The 16,485-nt window shown below is 49.8% G+C and overlaps 1 protein-coding gene across 4 annotated transcripts in view; it reads left to right on the top strand.

Annotated features, from left to right (window-relative positions):
* The window catches only part of FBXO25 (F-box protein 25), a 55,639-nt gene that overhangs the window by 30,778 nt on the left and 8,376 nt on the right, over window positions 1-16,485 (top strand). For 2 of the 4 annotated variants that reach the window (XM_082863908.1, XM_082863906.1), the window contains exons 6-9: window positions 10,320-10,413; window positions 11,667-11,851; window positions 12,912-13,094; window positions 14,334-14,477. In XM_082863908.1, the coding sequence (XP_082720034.1) occupies window positions 10,320-10,413; window positions 11,667-11,851; window positions 12,912-13,094; window positions 14,334-14,477 (606 nt within the window). Of the gene's footprint in view, window positions 1-10,319; window positions 10,414-11,666; window positions 11,852-12,911; window positions 13,095-14,333; window positions 14,871-16,485 lie in introns of those variants that run through there. The other 2 variants (XM_082863907.1, XM_082863909.1) reach the window with 2 other exon arrangements.

Below are 16,485 nucleotides of genomic sequence, written 5' to 3'. Positions count from 1 at the left end.
CGGGCCTCTCACTACTGTGGCCTCTCCCGTCGCGGAGCACATGCTCCAGACGCGCAGGCTTAGCGGCCACGGCCCACGGCCCCAGCCGCTCCGTGGCACGTGGGATCCTCCTGGACCGGGGCACGAACCCGCGTCCCCTGCGTCGGCAGGCGTACTCTCAACCACTGCGCCACCAGGGAAGCCCCTCACTCAACTTTTTAAAGGAGAATAGAGAACTAATTTCATGTGCCATGTTCCTCAGAACATGGCACCTAATTTAGGGTCACTGTTGAATCACATAGGCAGTGCCTGCCGGCGCTGGTGGGAATCGTAAGGAAACCTGTAAACATGGGGTTGTGAGCTGCCCCCTCCGCACTGTGGTGGGATGGATGAGTGCGTGGTCTCTCACACGCTCCTCGTACATTTGGCCTGTTCTTAAACCTCATTCACGTTACATTTTGTCCATCTGACCACAGATAAGTCCAAACACCACTTCTTGCTCTGGGCTAACACGTGCGTAAACACGCACACCGCCTCCGCCGCTGTGCTTCGTCCGCACGCTGGTAAACAGTCGTGTTCTTCACCACCATTCAGCAGAATTTGTGTTACAAATGTAATGCTGTATATTTAGTTTCAGACTAGTTGGTAGTCAGCGATATGGCTATTATGTTAAACTGCTGTTAAAACTATCTTGTAATTCACAAAAAAATGCTTATTTATAGATTGAGAATGTTGTCTTGGCCGGCTACTGAAAAGCCCTTAGCATAATTTATTGAACTATTAAATTTATTTCCAGAAAATCAATAAAAACTGGTCTTTACTCACTAGTAATTTTTCTCTCCTTAACTGATTATTTGCAGTTATTATTTTATAATATGTACTGAGAAACTTCCTTATTGGGGGAAAAAAATGACAGTCAAGATGCAGTTTAGATTTGGCCCTGGTGAGTGGACAGTTCTTAATATCTGGTCCGTAATTGAGCTTACTTCTCATTCATACCATTTATATGTAATGTGTAAGTAAATTAAAAGCATTTTTGGTCAGTTTTAGGACCTTACTTTCATTAAGATAAATAAGACTTAAATTTGGTGGAATTTTGAGTAGAAAAATTAACCAAAAACTTGGAATTATTAGCACATATGTAGTTATTTCGCCGCAAAGGGAGATTTATAGCAGAGTTGGTATTTTAAAAGGCCTTTGAAGTGGGCTTATAGCTCCGTGTCATGATTGGAGGCTGAGTGTCAGCATCTTTACCTCCTGTCTAGTAGTTGGTGTCCCCTGGTCTGAGGTGGGAGGGATGAGAATGTTGGTGCCCACATTGCTGAGCACCCTTAGGAGAGGTGCATGGTCCCATCCTGTGAGGTTGACTTGTCTTTCCAAACTAACAGTGTCAGGGAATCTTCTAATTCACATTCCAGCCATAGACCTCATCACATCTGTCAGCGATACACACTGAAGTTTCAGCAGTGCAGAGAGGTGGCGTCTGTCCGTAGTGTCAGTGCACACCCGGAAACTGGGCAGCCCCTCAGTGCCAGCCCTTCCTGGGGGAGAGTTGGATTGTGTCTCTCTGTGGGGCGTGTAGGTCATGCATGGTGGCTCCCTGGAGTCCGAGGCCCCCCAGCACTGCGGGGACAGCAGCTGCGGGTCCCCTGGGAGAGACGGGGCGGGCTCAAGGACAGCATGCACTGGAAGGGTCGGCACTGGGGGCGATGGCCAAAGAGGCTGTCAGGAAACTCCCTGAGAGCAGCACAGGGTAGCAGTTGAAATGTATAAACATGCCGGGTGTGCTGTGCTTCCTAAAGTAGGTTCCTCTTAGGGGAAAAACTCTCAGAATCATTAACGTTTATGTACCTTTATTTGGGTTATTTGGAAAATGAGTTTATACTTCATTCCCTGCCTGTGGTCAATGAGCTTTGCTGCCATCTGTGACACATTATTCACTTTATTTGGCTTGTAAATAGTGACTTCTTTTTACCTTGGTGACCTTAACTTCCTCACATTAACTTCCCTATAATTGGAATGTGTTACTCACTGACAGTTGGGTTTCTCTGAGCTTTATTTGAGACCTGGTCACAGGAGCATCAGGTTTTATCTGTGACAGTAACTCAGCCTCTTGACGGCCCTTCCAGCTCACCCAAGGCTCCTCCCTGAGCTCGGGGAAGCCGCGCCCAGCGGCGGGCCATCCTGCGCGTCGCCCAGGGAGCAGCGCGAGGTGTCGGGTGCTGGCTGTGTGTGCTGCACCGTCGTATTCGTAGTGTTAGGAGAGTCGAACTCTGTAGCTTAATTATTAAAATATTTGTTGAGAAACATTTTAACAGACTTAATACTCACTGCTAGCATTCACGGCCTGTTTAGAGAATAGCTGCTGGCTGGCAGGGCAGGATCTGTGAAGTTTAATAATTGATCAGGCCTTTCCAGCGGTGCTGGTGAACCTGTCGTCTGTGATGTATTTAAGTCCCTTCTTGTACTCGGGGTCATACAGAAAGAATCTACTAACCCTGTAGTCACAGTAGGGGATCAGGAAATATTAATAAATACAGGGTGTGCTTAGGGTGTAACAGATGCACTTATTAGGGTGCTTACGAGAAGTTGGTCATGGAAGATGCATGTTTATACAAGGTGGGATCACACAGAATAGTATTTCTCCATTCAGAACATTTCACTAAAGGGGTAGGACTTTCCAGAAGCACATATGATATTCTGAAAGGATATTTCAACAACTTTATGACTTAGAAGGAAGCTTGGCAGTGGAAACCGGATTTCTAAGAGGGATTGTTGGGTAGGGGTAGGGGATTAAGAGGAACAAACTACTGTGTATAAAATAAACAGGCTACAAGAATATATTGTGCAGCACAGGGAATGCAGCCAATAGTTTATAATAACTGTAAATGGAGTATAAGCTTTAAAATTGCCAGGCACTGTGTTGTGCACCTGAAACTTATACAAATGAATAAAGTAAAAGGATTGTTGAGTGACTTGGCCAGGAGGATGCAGCAGGGCCGATTTCCTGGTTTTGCACTGTGGCTCTTGAAGTGAAGGGCGCCAGGGACCAACGGTCGGGCTTGGAGGCCCCATGGACGCCAGGGGAGCTCTGAAAGGCCACAGCGAGTGCAGCCCCTCTGCAGCTCAGCCCGGCCCCCAGGGACTGCCTGCGTTTTGTCACAGACGTGTACGTGCAGGATCCCACCCGGAAGAGCCAGAGACGAGGGTGTCGGTGTGAGCGGGAAGAGGGGCAGCGAAAAGTTCTGGTGACAGGAGGCAAAGGGGCCGAGTGCGGATGCGCCCCTTGATCTCAGTGGACAGACCCTGAGTTCTCGCTGTCCTTCGAGATGGCACACCTCTCATCACTTTCTTTCCAGTTTTGTCCTGTGTCAGGATTAACTGCGGGAGGTGGCGGTCAGAATGGGGCCTGGCCTCGGGCCGGGGAGTCGGGCGGCTGAGTGGTGGGCCCGGCCCTGCTCCAGGCGTACACAGGCCATACCGGGAGACTCAACGGCTCACAGAGCACCCTCCCTGCTTCTTCACTTCTGATCCTCTGCCAGCTCGATGGGCTGGGTCACCGTGCGCGGCAGATGCCAACCTGAGCCACAGAGGGGTCCACATCTTGCGCACGGGTTGCCTGCGTGAAAAGTTTAGTGGTAGAGTTTTGCTTAAGTCTTTTCACTGTTCCACATTCCTATATTAGAGGAATTATCATGTTTTTGAGGAGTTACTTCTAAATAGCGAGTCTGCGGGCCTGAACAGTGTCCCCCAAGGTTCACGTCCACCTGGAGCCTCAGAACGTGACCTTATTTGGAAGCGGGGTCTTTGCACGTGTAATCAGTTAGGATGAGGTCCTGCTGGAGTGGGAAGGGCCCTTAACCGATGACTGTGTCCTTAAGAGAAGAGGGAACAGAGACACAGTCACAGGGAGAAGCCATGTGAAGAGATTGGCCCAGGGGCTCCACAACACTAGGAGCTGCGTGAGGCAAGGAGGTCCCCTCCCTGGGCCACAACGTAACAGGGCCCTGCCGACACTGGGGTCTGGACCTGCGACCTCAGAACCCTGAGAGTGGTGGCCGCTGACGTACCCCGCGCGGCGTGGGGCTGCCTCACGGCAGCCACGGAAACCATGCAGAAGGGCCGTTACTTCTCCCCTGGGGTGCCGTGTGCTTTTCTCCTTGAGAGGAGAGGTCATGTTTGTTCATGTTTTGTCTTCTGCGAAGGACCAAGCATACTTCTTTACGCGATAGTCAGATATTCTCACACCATCTCACTTTGAACATGTGGAAAATGAGCCTGTGTTAACGGTGGGTTAGACGACATGATTGCAAAGTAGTCAGTGAAAAAATTACAAAGAGCAGAACCCGGGAGGCCTTCCGTTTTCTGGCACAGGTTGGAAGGAGACCCTGCTGCCACCTGAGTGCGTATGAGAACACATTTTGCTGATGAATCGTTGAAACCGACTGATGGTGAAAAGAGCAGGGGGCCTCAGAGCAGACGGTTGTCGCGCACGTGGGTCTCCTGCAGACTTGCCGCTGGCCCGCACACCCGGAACCCAGGCCGCGTCGGAAGGCTCCATGGGGAGGGCTGTCCCTGTGCCACTGAGGTCCCCCAGGAGGTGCCCGTCATAGCGACTCTGGGTGAAAATGTACCTGATGCACCTCCTCCGTGTTAGTGACACCCTTTCCTTCTGTTCAAGGTAAGGGATTGGTGGTGGTGGGGTGTCATTTGGGCCCCTTGCCTGTCCGTCAGGTAGGACAGGTTGGGCCTCCTCACCGCGGGGCACCAGGTGCAGTGTGTGCAGGGCCGGGGCCACTCGGGTATTCACGTGACCTCTGCCCTCGAGCTGGGGAGCTGGTCTGCTCATCTTTACACGCCTCCTTAGGTCCTGGGACTTTGGCCCCAGGAGTTTGTTTCCCAACACTCCTCAATCTTTGGACATGAACTCCTGTTTCCCAAGTGCTTCCTGGGTCCTTTAAATAGTGGAATCATGAAAACAAGGGAAAGGACGTCTCTGGCTGGACCGTCTGCTTATGTGAAGATGTTTAGCTTCTTCCTGATCTCTGCCAAGGACCACGTGGCATGAATAGTTCACGAGGAGACAGGAGGGGGGAGACCATGGTCGTGGACGAGCTTCCCGGGACCCGCGAGGCAGCAGCAGGGCCAGGGGGTGGAGGGGCCGGACATCTGTGTTGGGTTGTGTCTTGTTTTCTCAGTTTACTGACCAGGGATCTCTTCTTCCATGACACCTAACGGGGTTTGTATCTGCCCCGAGGCTGCCATGACGAGTTCGTGGTGGGATCATAACAAGCTCTTGAACGTGCTCAGCTCAGGAGTGCTTGCTACGCTTGGCTGACCTTTTGAGGGCGGCTTAGATGGAGGGACAGCAGCCATGCAGGTCCAGCTCTGTCCCCAGATTCAGGGAGGAGAAGCAGGCAAGATGTGCCTCAGGTCACAGGCGGTCCTGACAGCAGAGATGCGTGTATCAAAGGTCTTCTTTGTCTTGATACTATAGCGTTCTCCTCTCGTGGAAAGCAGTGACTTCCTGACACGCGTGGAGACATTTTAAAACAGTGGCCTTTTGAGTTCAGGGCGACTGTTGAGAGGGACCATCCGTAGAATCTCTGACCTGAGCCTTTGTGTGCCACGTTGCAGTGTCTTGGGTCACAGCCCAGCTTGGTCCCTGTCACATGCCCACTCCCTGGGCACCCCCCCACACACATACCCCCAGCACCTGGAACAGACCTGGAGCTGCTCCACTTGCAATGAGGGGACGGATGAGCAGGTTGTCCTGTGAGTTGTTCTGGTGATTTTTTCCATGGTAAACATTCTGCACAAATTCTACCTGAGTATGAACTGGCTCGTAAGAGACTAAAATAATTAATTTGCCAGTCATTTTACTGAACCTACAGGCACCTCCTCTTTTCAAGAAAACTGGTATTTAGAAATGGAGGAAGTTCCTTATTAGAAAACAAATTCTTCACAAAAGGAATGCCCTCTGAGTTCCTTAGCACAAAAAGATATGTTTACATTTTATTTTTTTAAAAACGTCCTTCTTGTTGATTCAAGAATTGGTATAGGCTACTTACTCCAGGAGTTTCTCTAATTTTTTCCTTTAAAAAGCGTTGGATTAAAGTAAGCTAGCAAAATATGTAACTGCTCCTAAGAACAAGATTCATGAAGGAGAAGAGACCACGTGGGACCTCCCAGGGATGCCTGCTTCCAGTCAAAGGAAACACTACTGGACACTAACTGGACAGTTTGGCCTCAAGAGAATTAAATTAGATGCTGTAGCTCTGACGTTTTATGGGATGTGTGTGTGCAGCCAGCAGGAGTGTGCTGATTAGATGGCATGTCCTCTGGAAATTTGAAATGTCACTAGCACAGAGTCTGCAAGTGTCCAGTACCATCTTCATTTTTCTTTAACTTCCCGCATATTTATGCTGCCAACAATGTAACTTGTAGAATGTGACCAAACGCAAGAACTAAGAATTCTTTTAATAAAACTGAAATTATAGATTGTGTAACAATTCAATTCATAGAAGATAACAGTTTTTCCTTCTGCCAGTATTAGAAGTCAGTGACTAGGATGAGAGTCAAATGAGGTGTTAATTCCCACGGAGGGTAGACAAGAGGGACAGTCCGAAAAGAGGTCACTTCTCACAGGCCGTCTGCCCGAGCTGGTCCCCCAGATGGGACCCTTGTTCTCGACGCAGCCTGCGTTCGCCCTGCATGAGATACCCTCATCCCTGGGGGAGGAACGGGGCCACGGACCTTGGGAGAACCTGATGAAAGCTCCTGACACTTCCCAGAGAGTTACAACAACGTGGACGCAGAGTCTGCGAACAAGCCTGCGTGCTGGCACTGCTCCGGCTTTGTGAACATCTAGGTGAGAATCTGCTATTGCAGAGTTTAGGTCTCATTCCTTTTTCATTAAATACAGTAAAACTGAGAAGACTTTTAAAATCAGGTAATCAACTTGCACATCGCTGAAGCCTGTGGAAGCTGTTCGCTGCGTCCTGACACGCGTGAGGTGCACGGGACGCAGGTGGCAAGAGTTTGCAGTGTTTCAGTCCTGAATCCGGTCCCTGTTACTGTGTGACTTTGGGGTCATTTCCCTCATCTCTGGGCCTCAGTTCTCGCTGTGCAGCGTGATAATACAGTACGTCTTCTAGGGGTGTTGTAAGAATTAGGCAGTCATGTCCAGCCCTTCCGGTAGGCGCCTCGGTAATAATGGGTCAGTGTGGAAATCTGTGTGAAGCCAGGAGTGAAGACGGCATGGCCCCCGGCCTCTGCCCATTGAGGGTGCCCTGTGCTGCACGAAAGAGCGACCTGAACATGAAACCGTCACCCTCTGTCCTTCCCTCACACCCACGCTGTCATCCTGACCACGTAACACGTGCACTTGGGCATTCCAGACGTGCCTGGGAGCTCAGATAGCTGAGGTTTTCCGTACTTTTATTTAATTCTAGCTTTAGTATATTATCATCAGAGAGTTCGGCCTGTACGATCTCTGTTTTTTTGAAATGCGTTAAAGTTTCCTTTGTGGCCATTTTCATAGTTAATTTTTGTAAATATTCTATTGACACATAAGAAAAATGCAGATTCTCTATTTGAAGGATATAAGTTTTTCTGCTTATTTATTAAACAAGGTTTGGCGGTTATATTATTTAATTCCTCCACATCCTTACTTGTTTAGAATTGTTAAATTTGAAAAGACGTATAAAAATCTCCCACAATATTTGTATTTTTGACAAATTCTCTTTAGGTTTACAACAGATTTTGTCTTATATATCTAGCTGAATAGGGGCTAATGTGTGGTTATATCTTCTTTGTAAATTGTCTTCTGGGGGCTTCCCTGGTGGCGCAGTGGTTAAGAACCCACCTGCCAATTCAGGGGACACGGGTTCAAGCCCTGGTCTGGGAAGATCCCACGTGCCGTGGAGCAACTAAGCCTGTGCACCACAACTACTGAGCCTGCGCTCTAGAGCCCGTGAGCTACAACTACTGAGCCCATGTGCCACAACTACTGAAACCCATGCACCTAGAACCCATGCTCCGCAACAAAGAGAAGCCACCGCAATGAGAAGCCCTGCTCGCCACAACTAGAGAAAGCCCGCACGCAGCAACCAAGACCCAAAGCAGCCAAAAAATAAATTAAAAAAAAAAATTGTCTTCTGCACTTTTATGTTAATTACCATTTTAACCTAACATTTCACTGTCATCTATTAACATGGTCACTCTTGTGTTTGCACATCCCACTGTGGTGGTTTTTCTGGTGGGTGCCCTGTGGATAACTAGCTAACCCACCATGCCAACCCCACGCCTTCTGCTAGTGAGTTCAGCCTTTTTCTAAAGGATTTTTTTACGTGATATTAGAAAACTGTAGTTTTTGTTGATCATAGGAGGGGGTGGTTGGAATACTTACTTCCTTTTGTGACAGAATATCCATTCTCAGACTAAGACCTGGTGTCAGGGGTCCTCCTCACTTCTAAACTACTGAGGACCCCAAAGTAATTTGCTTATATGGGTTTTGTCTATTAATATTTACCATATGGAGGTTAAAATAAGTTTTAAAAAAATTTCTCTATTTAAAAATAAAGAGTGCCTGTGTCCTCCTGTGCCCATCTTCGCAGCGTCTGCGATGGTGGAAGATGGTGCGTTCTCAGGGCTGGATTCAGCGTGTGCAGCATCCTCGTGGGGCACCGGGACCCTGCACTGCACACGAGCGAGGCGGCAGTGGTACCAGGGAAGTAGCTTAGATCTGGGGTCCCGGGGGCTCCCTGGACGGCTCTCTGAGGGCTGCGGCCCACGGGCTCCGCTCTCATTTTTCTTTGCGGAGCAGGAGAGGCATGTATTTGCATATTCTGGTCTGTTTCTCTCAGATCCTGAGGGTCTTGAGAGCAGGGAGCCTGTCAGGGAAGGTTGGTTGTTACTCACTGCCCAGGGCCGGTGGCTCGGTCTGTCGGGTCAGCGATGGGAGCCCCACCCCTTCCGGCTGTAGTTAGCAGTGAAGCTGGCCCCAGGTCTCTAAGTTGGTTGTAAACGCAGGCGGGGAAAGGGTCTGAGTCAGTTAAAGTGGTGCTGATTGTGATGCTGGTCGAACAAGGAAGACGGAAGACGCTAACATTTTGCTTTGTGACCACCTAGAGGGGTGGGACAGGGAGGGTGGGAGGGAGATGCAAGAGGGAGGAGATATGGGGACATATGTACATGTATAGCTGATTCACTTTGTTATACAGCAGAAACTGGCGCACCATTGTAAAGCAATTATACTCCAATAAAGATGTTAAAAAAAAAAAAAAAGATTGAGGAGCCGGACTGACCTTGTAGCCTTGGGCTTCTCAGGTCTTCTCTGGCCAGGGCCCTGGAGTGTTGTTTCTGTGTTCACTGCAGCATAGGACACTTTTATGTAAATATACTGGAAGTTGCAGAATGATTTTTTTCCCAAAAATCATCATGTGATTGTCATATTTGTAATTTTTTTTAACTTCCACGGTCAACATGGCAATGTAAGTATGTGAGTTAGCATTTTCTTTTCTCCCTCTGGAAACTCACAGAGGCAGCTAGGAGGATTGGAAAGGAGGGATGAAAAATTCCTTTTTCAGAGAAATAGGCAGATGTAATTCACAGATTCTAAAATCTGTTTAAGGCTTACCCACAGTGGCTCAGATGCCTAAGAACTAAGAAACAGTATGGGCAGAAACAGTATGGGAAGAAGTGAATGGATGTGTCCAGGTGGGGAGGACTTGGCAGAGGTAGCCCTGGACCACACCAGAGACACGCGTGGCCCAGGGCGAGGCCCCGCGTGGGAGGCGGAAATTACAGGACGTGAGGGGACGCGGGGAAGCGGCTGACACAGGACTCCTGAGACCCAGTTTGTACAGAGGTGGGCCGTGGGTTCACCGAAGACTGATACGGATGAGCCGTGTTTGTGACAACCAGCTCTCCCCGGAGCAGCTGAGGGGAGGGGACAGCACTGGGGCAGAGAAGCGGGAAGGCTGTCCCGTCCTTCCCAGGCCTTCCCTGCCAGCTGCCGTGCTGGCATCGCGTGCAGGAGCCTGGGAGGCACGCCAGGCAGCAGCTGCGGGAGGGAGGGGCAGTGCCGTGCGTGTCAGGCGGGAGGCCGGAGGGACAGACGTGATGTGAGGCCGTTGGGGAAGGTCCGGCTCAGCTCGTGTGAGGCTGGGACATTCAGAGGAAAGGGCACAGCAGGATGCTGGGTGGACCCCCAAAGATGTGCCGTCGTGGGGAGGGTGTCACGGCCTGCGGCCTGCGCTCTCCTTCCCTGTCACTTGGGGGCGTTTCCCTTCAGAGGTGATGCTCACCTGTAACTCCCCCCACCCTCCCCCCAACAGCTGTTGCAGCTGATCGCAAAGTCCCAGCTGACCTCGCTGAGCGGTGTGGCCCAGAAGAACTACTTCAACGTTCTGGATAAAATCGTTCAAAAAGGTAAGGTGATGACTGATATTTTTAATAATCTAAATCTTAATTAGAAATTCGGTGCAAGGAGATTGGATTTTTCTTTTATTTCCCCCCAGTATTAATGGTGTCAAATAATGTGATGGTGTCAGGGCAAGGGCAAGGGCTCGGGTTGGCTGCTCAGTTCTTGATGTTGTTATTGTTGTTCTTTAAAAGGTGCTTTTGCATACAGAAGAACATATTGTAATGAGAAAGACAATTTTTTTTTGTTTTGGGGCCACACTGCGTGGCATGTGGCATCTTAGTTCCCCGATTAGGGATCAGACCCGTGCCCCCTGCAGTGGAAGCGCGGCGTCTTAACCGCTGGACCACCAGGGAAGTCCCAGAGAAAGGTAATTAATCCCTGAGTTTTAAAAAGACACTTACTGTTTCATGGGTAACTAGTCACAGCTCACCTTAGCTGTATAGTGTTTCTATAATTAGCAAGGTTGTGACTTAGTTCTTAGGCATCGGCTAAGCCTGTCATTTTAATTTAATGTTTGTCCTGATTAGTGGCCAGTAATAAACGGAACTTTGAGTTTATGCATATATATGCCATTTTAAATATCCATTCTCATGATTAAGTATAAAAGAAAACAGAGACTGACAGGTTTAAAGGCAAAACTGTAGACTCAACCAAAAATACACTATCAGACAATATTTTGAAGTTTTAAAATCTCATCCTACTTGTGATATCTCAGAAATGATGCCACTTTGGAGTTGCAGTGAAATTAGATCATAATTTTTTATTGTGGTTAAATATACATAAAATTTACCATCGTAACCACTCTTAAGTGCACAGCTCAGTGGCGTTAAGTACATTCACATCATTGTGCAACGATGGCCACCATCATCTGCAGAGCTCACCTTGCAGAGCTGACACTCTGTCCCCATAAACACCAACCAGCACGACCCTCCCCCCACTGCCCAGCCCCTGGCGCCCACCATCTACTTTCTGTCTCTATGAATTTGACTATTCTAAGGGCCTCACATAAGGAGAATCACACAATACTTGTTCATTTGTGGCTGGTTCTTATCATAAGGGCTTCAAGTTTCATCTACGTCGTAGCACGTGTCAGAATTTCCTTCCTGTTTAAGGCTGAGTAATATTCCATTGTGTGTATGTATCACACTCTGTATATCTGTGTTATCTGTTAATGGGCCCTTGGGCTGTGAAAGCAGGTCATTCTTAACAGCGGGGGTTGACTGTATCAGTGCATTGTTTTTGTTTTTGTTTGTTCCAGTTCTCGATGACCACCAAAACCCTCGCCTAATCAAAGATCTTCTCCAAGACCTAAGCTCTACCCTTTGCATTCTAATTAGAGGAGTGGGGAAGTCCGTTTTGGTGGGAAATATCAACATTTGGGTTTGCCGGTTAGAAACTATTCTCAACTGGCAACAGCAGCTACAGAATCTTCAGATGACTGAGGTATGCATTTCTTGGCCTACAAGTGAGTACGCTCTGTTTTTCTGTTACAAACACTGTTGTTACTTCTAAGCGTATGTGAAAGACTATTACAGCTTTTCCAAAGGTTTTTTTCCTTTACATTTCATAAATATTAAACTGTTTTAAGATGGATTAAGACCAGAAGACCCTTTAATGGGTTATAGGTGTCATTGGAAAGACGGTGGGGATGGTAATTATTAAAAAGAGCTGATCCTGTGGGTGATGAGGTGGTGAATTGATTTACCTTTATAGGAGATTAGGTATTTCAGGCTAAAATAACGTTCAATGGATTAAGGCTAAATTGTATAGTAGTGACTCTGTTCATCTGCTGTTGCTTCTCTAGGGTTGATGTGTTGTACGCTGCATGGTGTGTGTACATGTGTTTGTAGTTCAGAAGGAGCATGCAGATCACTCCAGTTGTTCTGATGCTTTTTGTTTATTCTGGTAACTAGTTTCATCAAGAAAAATGTTGACCCTATTGACTAAAGTAAGTGTTTTAGGTTGTGTTTTATTTATCTCTGGTTGCTTTCAAAGGTGGCGTTGGAACACTGTAACTTTGGGCCATTTATTTGCTACCTAGATGTGGGATTTACAAAGAGCAGTGATTCCCTAATTAAGGCCCTGCAGTTACAAGGGACGATCTAACATCCAGTGTCTAGGCGGCCTTGGTGTGAGTGCCGCACAGACCCCACCTCGTTCCCACGGGCAGAGGCTTGTGCTTTGAGGGCCACACGCCTCTGGGGCGTGTCTGCTATCCAGGCCTTGATAGACGTGGCCAGGTGCCACTGTCCCCTAGCAGCTGATGTGTGGTGACGCCTCGTCAGCTGGCGAACTCGGGGAGTGTGGGTGTCAGCGGTCGGGATCCCCAGGGAAGGGAATGCTTGTCGCGCAGGTCCAGGCAGGGCCGCTGCTGGGCGTTATCTGGAGACAAGTGGGGAGGAAGGAGGGGCGGGCGGCCTTCCCGTCGCCTGGGCCTCAGACGTCAGTGTGAGTGCCGCGCTGCTGCGCCTTCTCGCTGGAGTAAGCGCGCGCGTCCTCCCAGCAGGTGGACAGCGGCCTGACGCTCAGCGACCTTCCCGTGCACATGCTCAGCAACATCCTGTACAGGTTCTCGGATGGGTGGGACATCGTCACTCTGGGTCAGGTGACCCCGACGCTGTCCGCGCTTAGCGAGGACCGGCGGCTGTGGAAGAAGCTCTGCCAGTACCACTTCGGCGAGAAGCAGGTGAGCATGGGCTCCGGCCCCAGCAGCCAGGCCTGGCCACTTCGGGGAATGGGCTAGAATCACTTACGGGAAAGCTTGTTCTTCATGTTGAGAAAGAGCTGTGATCTAAGCACAGCCCAGAACAGAGAAGCAGAACAAGAGCAGGTTCTTCCTGTCGAGGACGTGCCCCTCGTCTTTCCCGTAACTCGAGGCCCCTCTCCGGGTGGTGTGTCACCTCTGGGATCATGGGTGGCCACCCGCTCCCCGCACCCCTGCCCTCCCAGGACCGGGACTAGCCACGGGGACTGGCGGACTCCTGTGTGTCCCCCTCATCGTTGCCCCCCTCCTCGCCCCCCACCCCGTGTTGTTTCTGGAGTGAAGCACCGACAGCTGGGCATCCACGACACGCACGGCAGCGTGAAGGGCAGGGGACAGTCTCGGATGGGGCAGGATGCGATCCTGCCCCAGGGGGTCCTTGCCGAGGGGACAGATGTCACGTGTCTCTTCAGACACGGGCTTGGGGGATGTGTGGGGTCACATGCCCGTCCCCTAGGTGGACACGGCCACTCTGAGGGGCATGGCGGGCAGGGGCGTCCTGGAGGTGAGCAGGTTCAGGCCCTGAAACTGAGAAGTGCGTGCTGGAGGGGGTGAGGCTGGGTGCGGCCAGGCCACGGGGCCACCATGGTCCCCCTTCTCGGGGCAGGGCGGGGGGGGGGGGGCGCCCCGGAGTGGAGTCTAATATTCCGAGGAACCGAGAAGCTGTTGCTCAAAGTCGCCGCCCCATCGGGCAGCCCCTGACTGCTCCACGCCCCCATCCCCACCTGTTACTCTGAGTGTTTGGTCACAGCCTCACGGGGGGCGTGAGGGGCTGCCTCCTCCCATCCCTGATCTGATGCCCGAGGCGCTGAGCATCTTTTCATGTGCTTGTTGCCCATTTGTATGTCTTTTCAAGTCCTTTGCCCATTTTGTATTTGGATTGTCTTTCTGTTACTGAGTTGTGTTCTTTTTGTGTTCTAGTTACAAGTCCCTGGCAGATACATGATGTAGTAACTTACTTTTAGCTTAATAGTATGTCGTGGACATCATTCCAGATGGGAACCTTTAAGTCTCTTTAACAGCTGCATGCTATTCCAGTGTATAGACTGAATTATATTTGAAATTTAATTTCTAATAATTTAATGTTTCATGTAGTATACGGCTTTTAAAAAATTGTTATGCTATGAAAACCATCTGATTCTGAACAGAATTTTGTCTGTCTAGTTTTGTAGACACTTGATCCTTTCAGAAAAAGGTCATATCGAATGGAAGTTGATGTATTTTGCACTTCAGAAACATTACCCCACTAAGGAACAGTACGGAGACACACTGCACTTTTGTCGGCACTGCAGCATCCTCTTTTGGAAGGTAAAAATTTCAGATGTAGTCTTGGAGTTTGAGGATTAAAATTTGGAAAAACAAGCTATTCACCTAACGGTAATGGTAAAAAAAAAAAAAAAAAAAAAAGGCAAGTTGTATTTGTGATAAGATAATGATGTATCACCAAGGACTGGGGCAGGGGAACAGGTTCACAAAAGTAGAACAACTTGCGGTTGGACCTGAACGTCGGGCCGCCCACCCCGTCCCCTTGCACTGTGGTAGCAGGTGGGGGGGCCTGTCCCCGAGGGCGGTGAGCATGCTGGCTGGCGCCTCGGCCCGAGTCCTGGCGGGCGGGGCTGCTTTCTGCTGTTGAGGCTCAGGATCCCCCACCCTCTTCTGGAAGCCGAGGGGGCCCCTCAGCTGCCCTCCACACTCGGCCTCAGCCTCCACTGTCGGGACCCCCAGGGGGCAGGCCTGGAGATGGCACCTCCAGGGGGCGTCTCCTCACAGCCCCGTGCCTGGAGCAGAGGCGAGGCCCACGAAGGTGCCCAGGCTTCTCATGTGTTTGAGCCACACTTAGCAAGTCTGGTCCGTGGTGGAGACTGAGCCATGTCCGCAGTTGTCTGGGCCCATCCCCTCCCTCTCTGGCTCCCTTCCTCTCCTGTCCAGACTCTGATAAAAACAAGTTTCCAGGGCGGGGGAGTGGGGTGCTTCCATGCACCTCCTCTCAGTAAAATCATTTCCATAGTTTGCCTTGAGTTTGAATTTGCTTGATAACGTGGTGAAATTTCACTAGGGAGAAAAGTGGCGAAACTGGAAGGCGGTTTGCGCCTGCCCCTCCGTGTCCTCGGGCGTGGCTGTAAGGCCGCAGGCCTTCCGCCTGGTCAGCGCCTTGGCTGTTGGTGTATTTCTTTTGCTCTTCATTTATCTGTAATTTGTTGCATGGATTACATGGCAGACTCTAAACTGTTGGAAGAGAAATGACTACTTTAAATTGTTTTCATTTCAGATTATATCCGTGGTAATGTGGCTCTTTTTTAACTATAATCCGTGGTTGTGGGGTGAGAGTCCCTGTGTCAACAGAGCTTTACCTCCTGGGCTGCAGGCGAGCAGGTCCTGCTGTCCCCACTCATGACCAACAGGAGGTCACGTCATTGGTAATTGGTTGTTTTGTATTCTAGTGTGGCTTTTCCCACACAATTAAAAAGAAGAAATGTGTTACATGGCTGCAGTGGCTGTTCTGTGGAACCTTGTTCCTCTGGGGCAGGGGCACCTCACGCTCATTCTCTCCGGTGTGCCGGCTGCGTTGTGCGGGGACGCAGGTGAATCAGTCAGCGGGATTACAGTACATGGAGCGGAGCCCTTATTGTGCGCCCTTGGTCCCAATCACAGGGATAGAAACGCATACTCGGGCAGGTGCCCGTGGAAAACACGTGAGGAGGCGTCTTCACGGCTGAGTCAGAGCAGACGAGACCGTCTGGTTGCTGCTCTGAACTGACGCTCCTCCCCAGGGTTTTCTGTTCTGAGCAGATCACTTTATTCCAGAGAGAGACTGGGAGCAGTGGTGTTTCTTCCTGGGGCGGATGTGATGGGCGTTTCTCTAAGAATGCCGTTGCAGAGTGTGGAGAGTGTGGGAGCCCTGTCTCTGAAGTAGTGAACAGAGAAGCACCCTCCTTAGTCTCCCTGCTGTTGGTGTAAGAATGTGCTGCTGAGGCATCGAGAAGCACGGAAGTTCTGGATTTTTTAAAACTGAGATGTGATTTTTTAGGTTTCCAGAAGAATTGGCCTGTGGATTCTTTTGTTTATGAAAATTCAGAACGAGTGTCTCCTGCTGGTCTTTTGGCTCTGAAATGTTCAGTCTTGCCTTGAAAGCTGAGCACTTCGATGTCCATGCAGCCTCAGGCCTCAGGGCCTGGTTTGGTCCACCCGTGGGGTCACACTGTAGCTTTTTCTCCTAGAGGCCATTCCAACTTTATTCTGAATCTGTGGGTGGAAATTTAAAAAAAAAAAAAAAAAAGACGAGTCTCTGGAATTTCTGGTGGAAACTGCTTGCAGT

This window comes from Leucopleurus acutus (genome assembly GCF_964270905.1).
Source record: "Leucopleurus acutus genome assembly, chromosome: 21".
Lineage (NCBI taxonomy): Eukaryota > Metazoa > Chordata > Mammalia > Artiodactyla > Delphinidae > Leucopleurus > Leucopleurus acutus.
The sequence above is the reverse complement of the archived record's forward strand: the minus strand, read 5'-3'. Positions and strand labels throughout refer to the sequence as shown.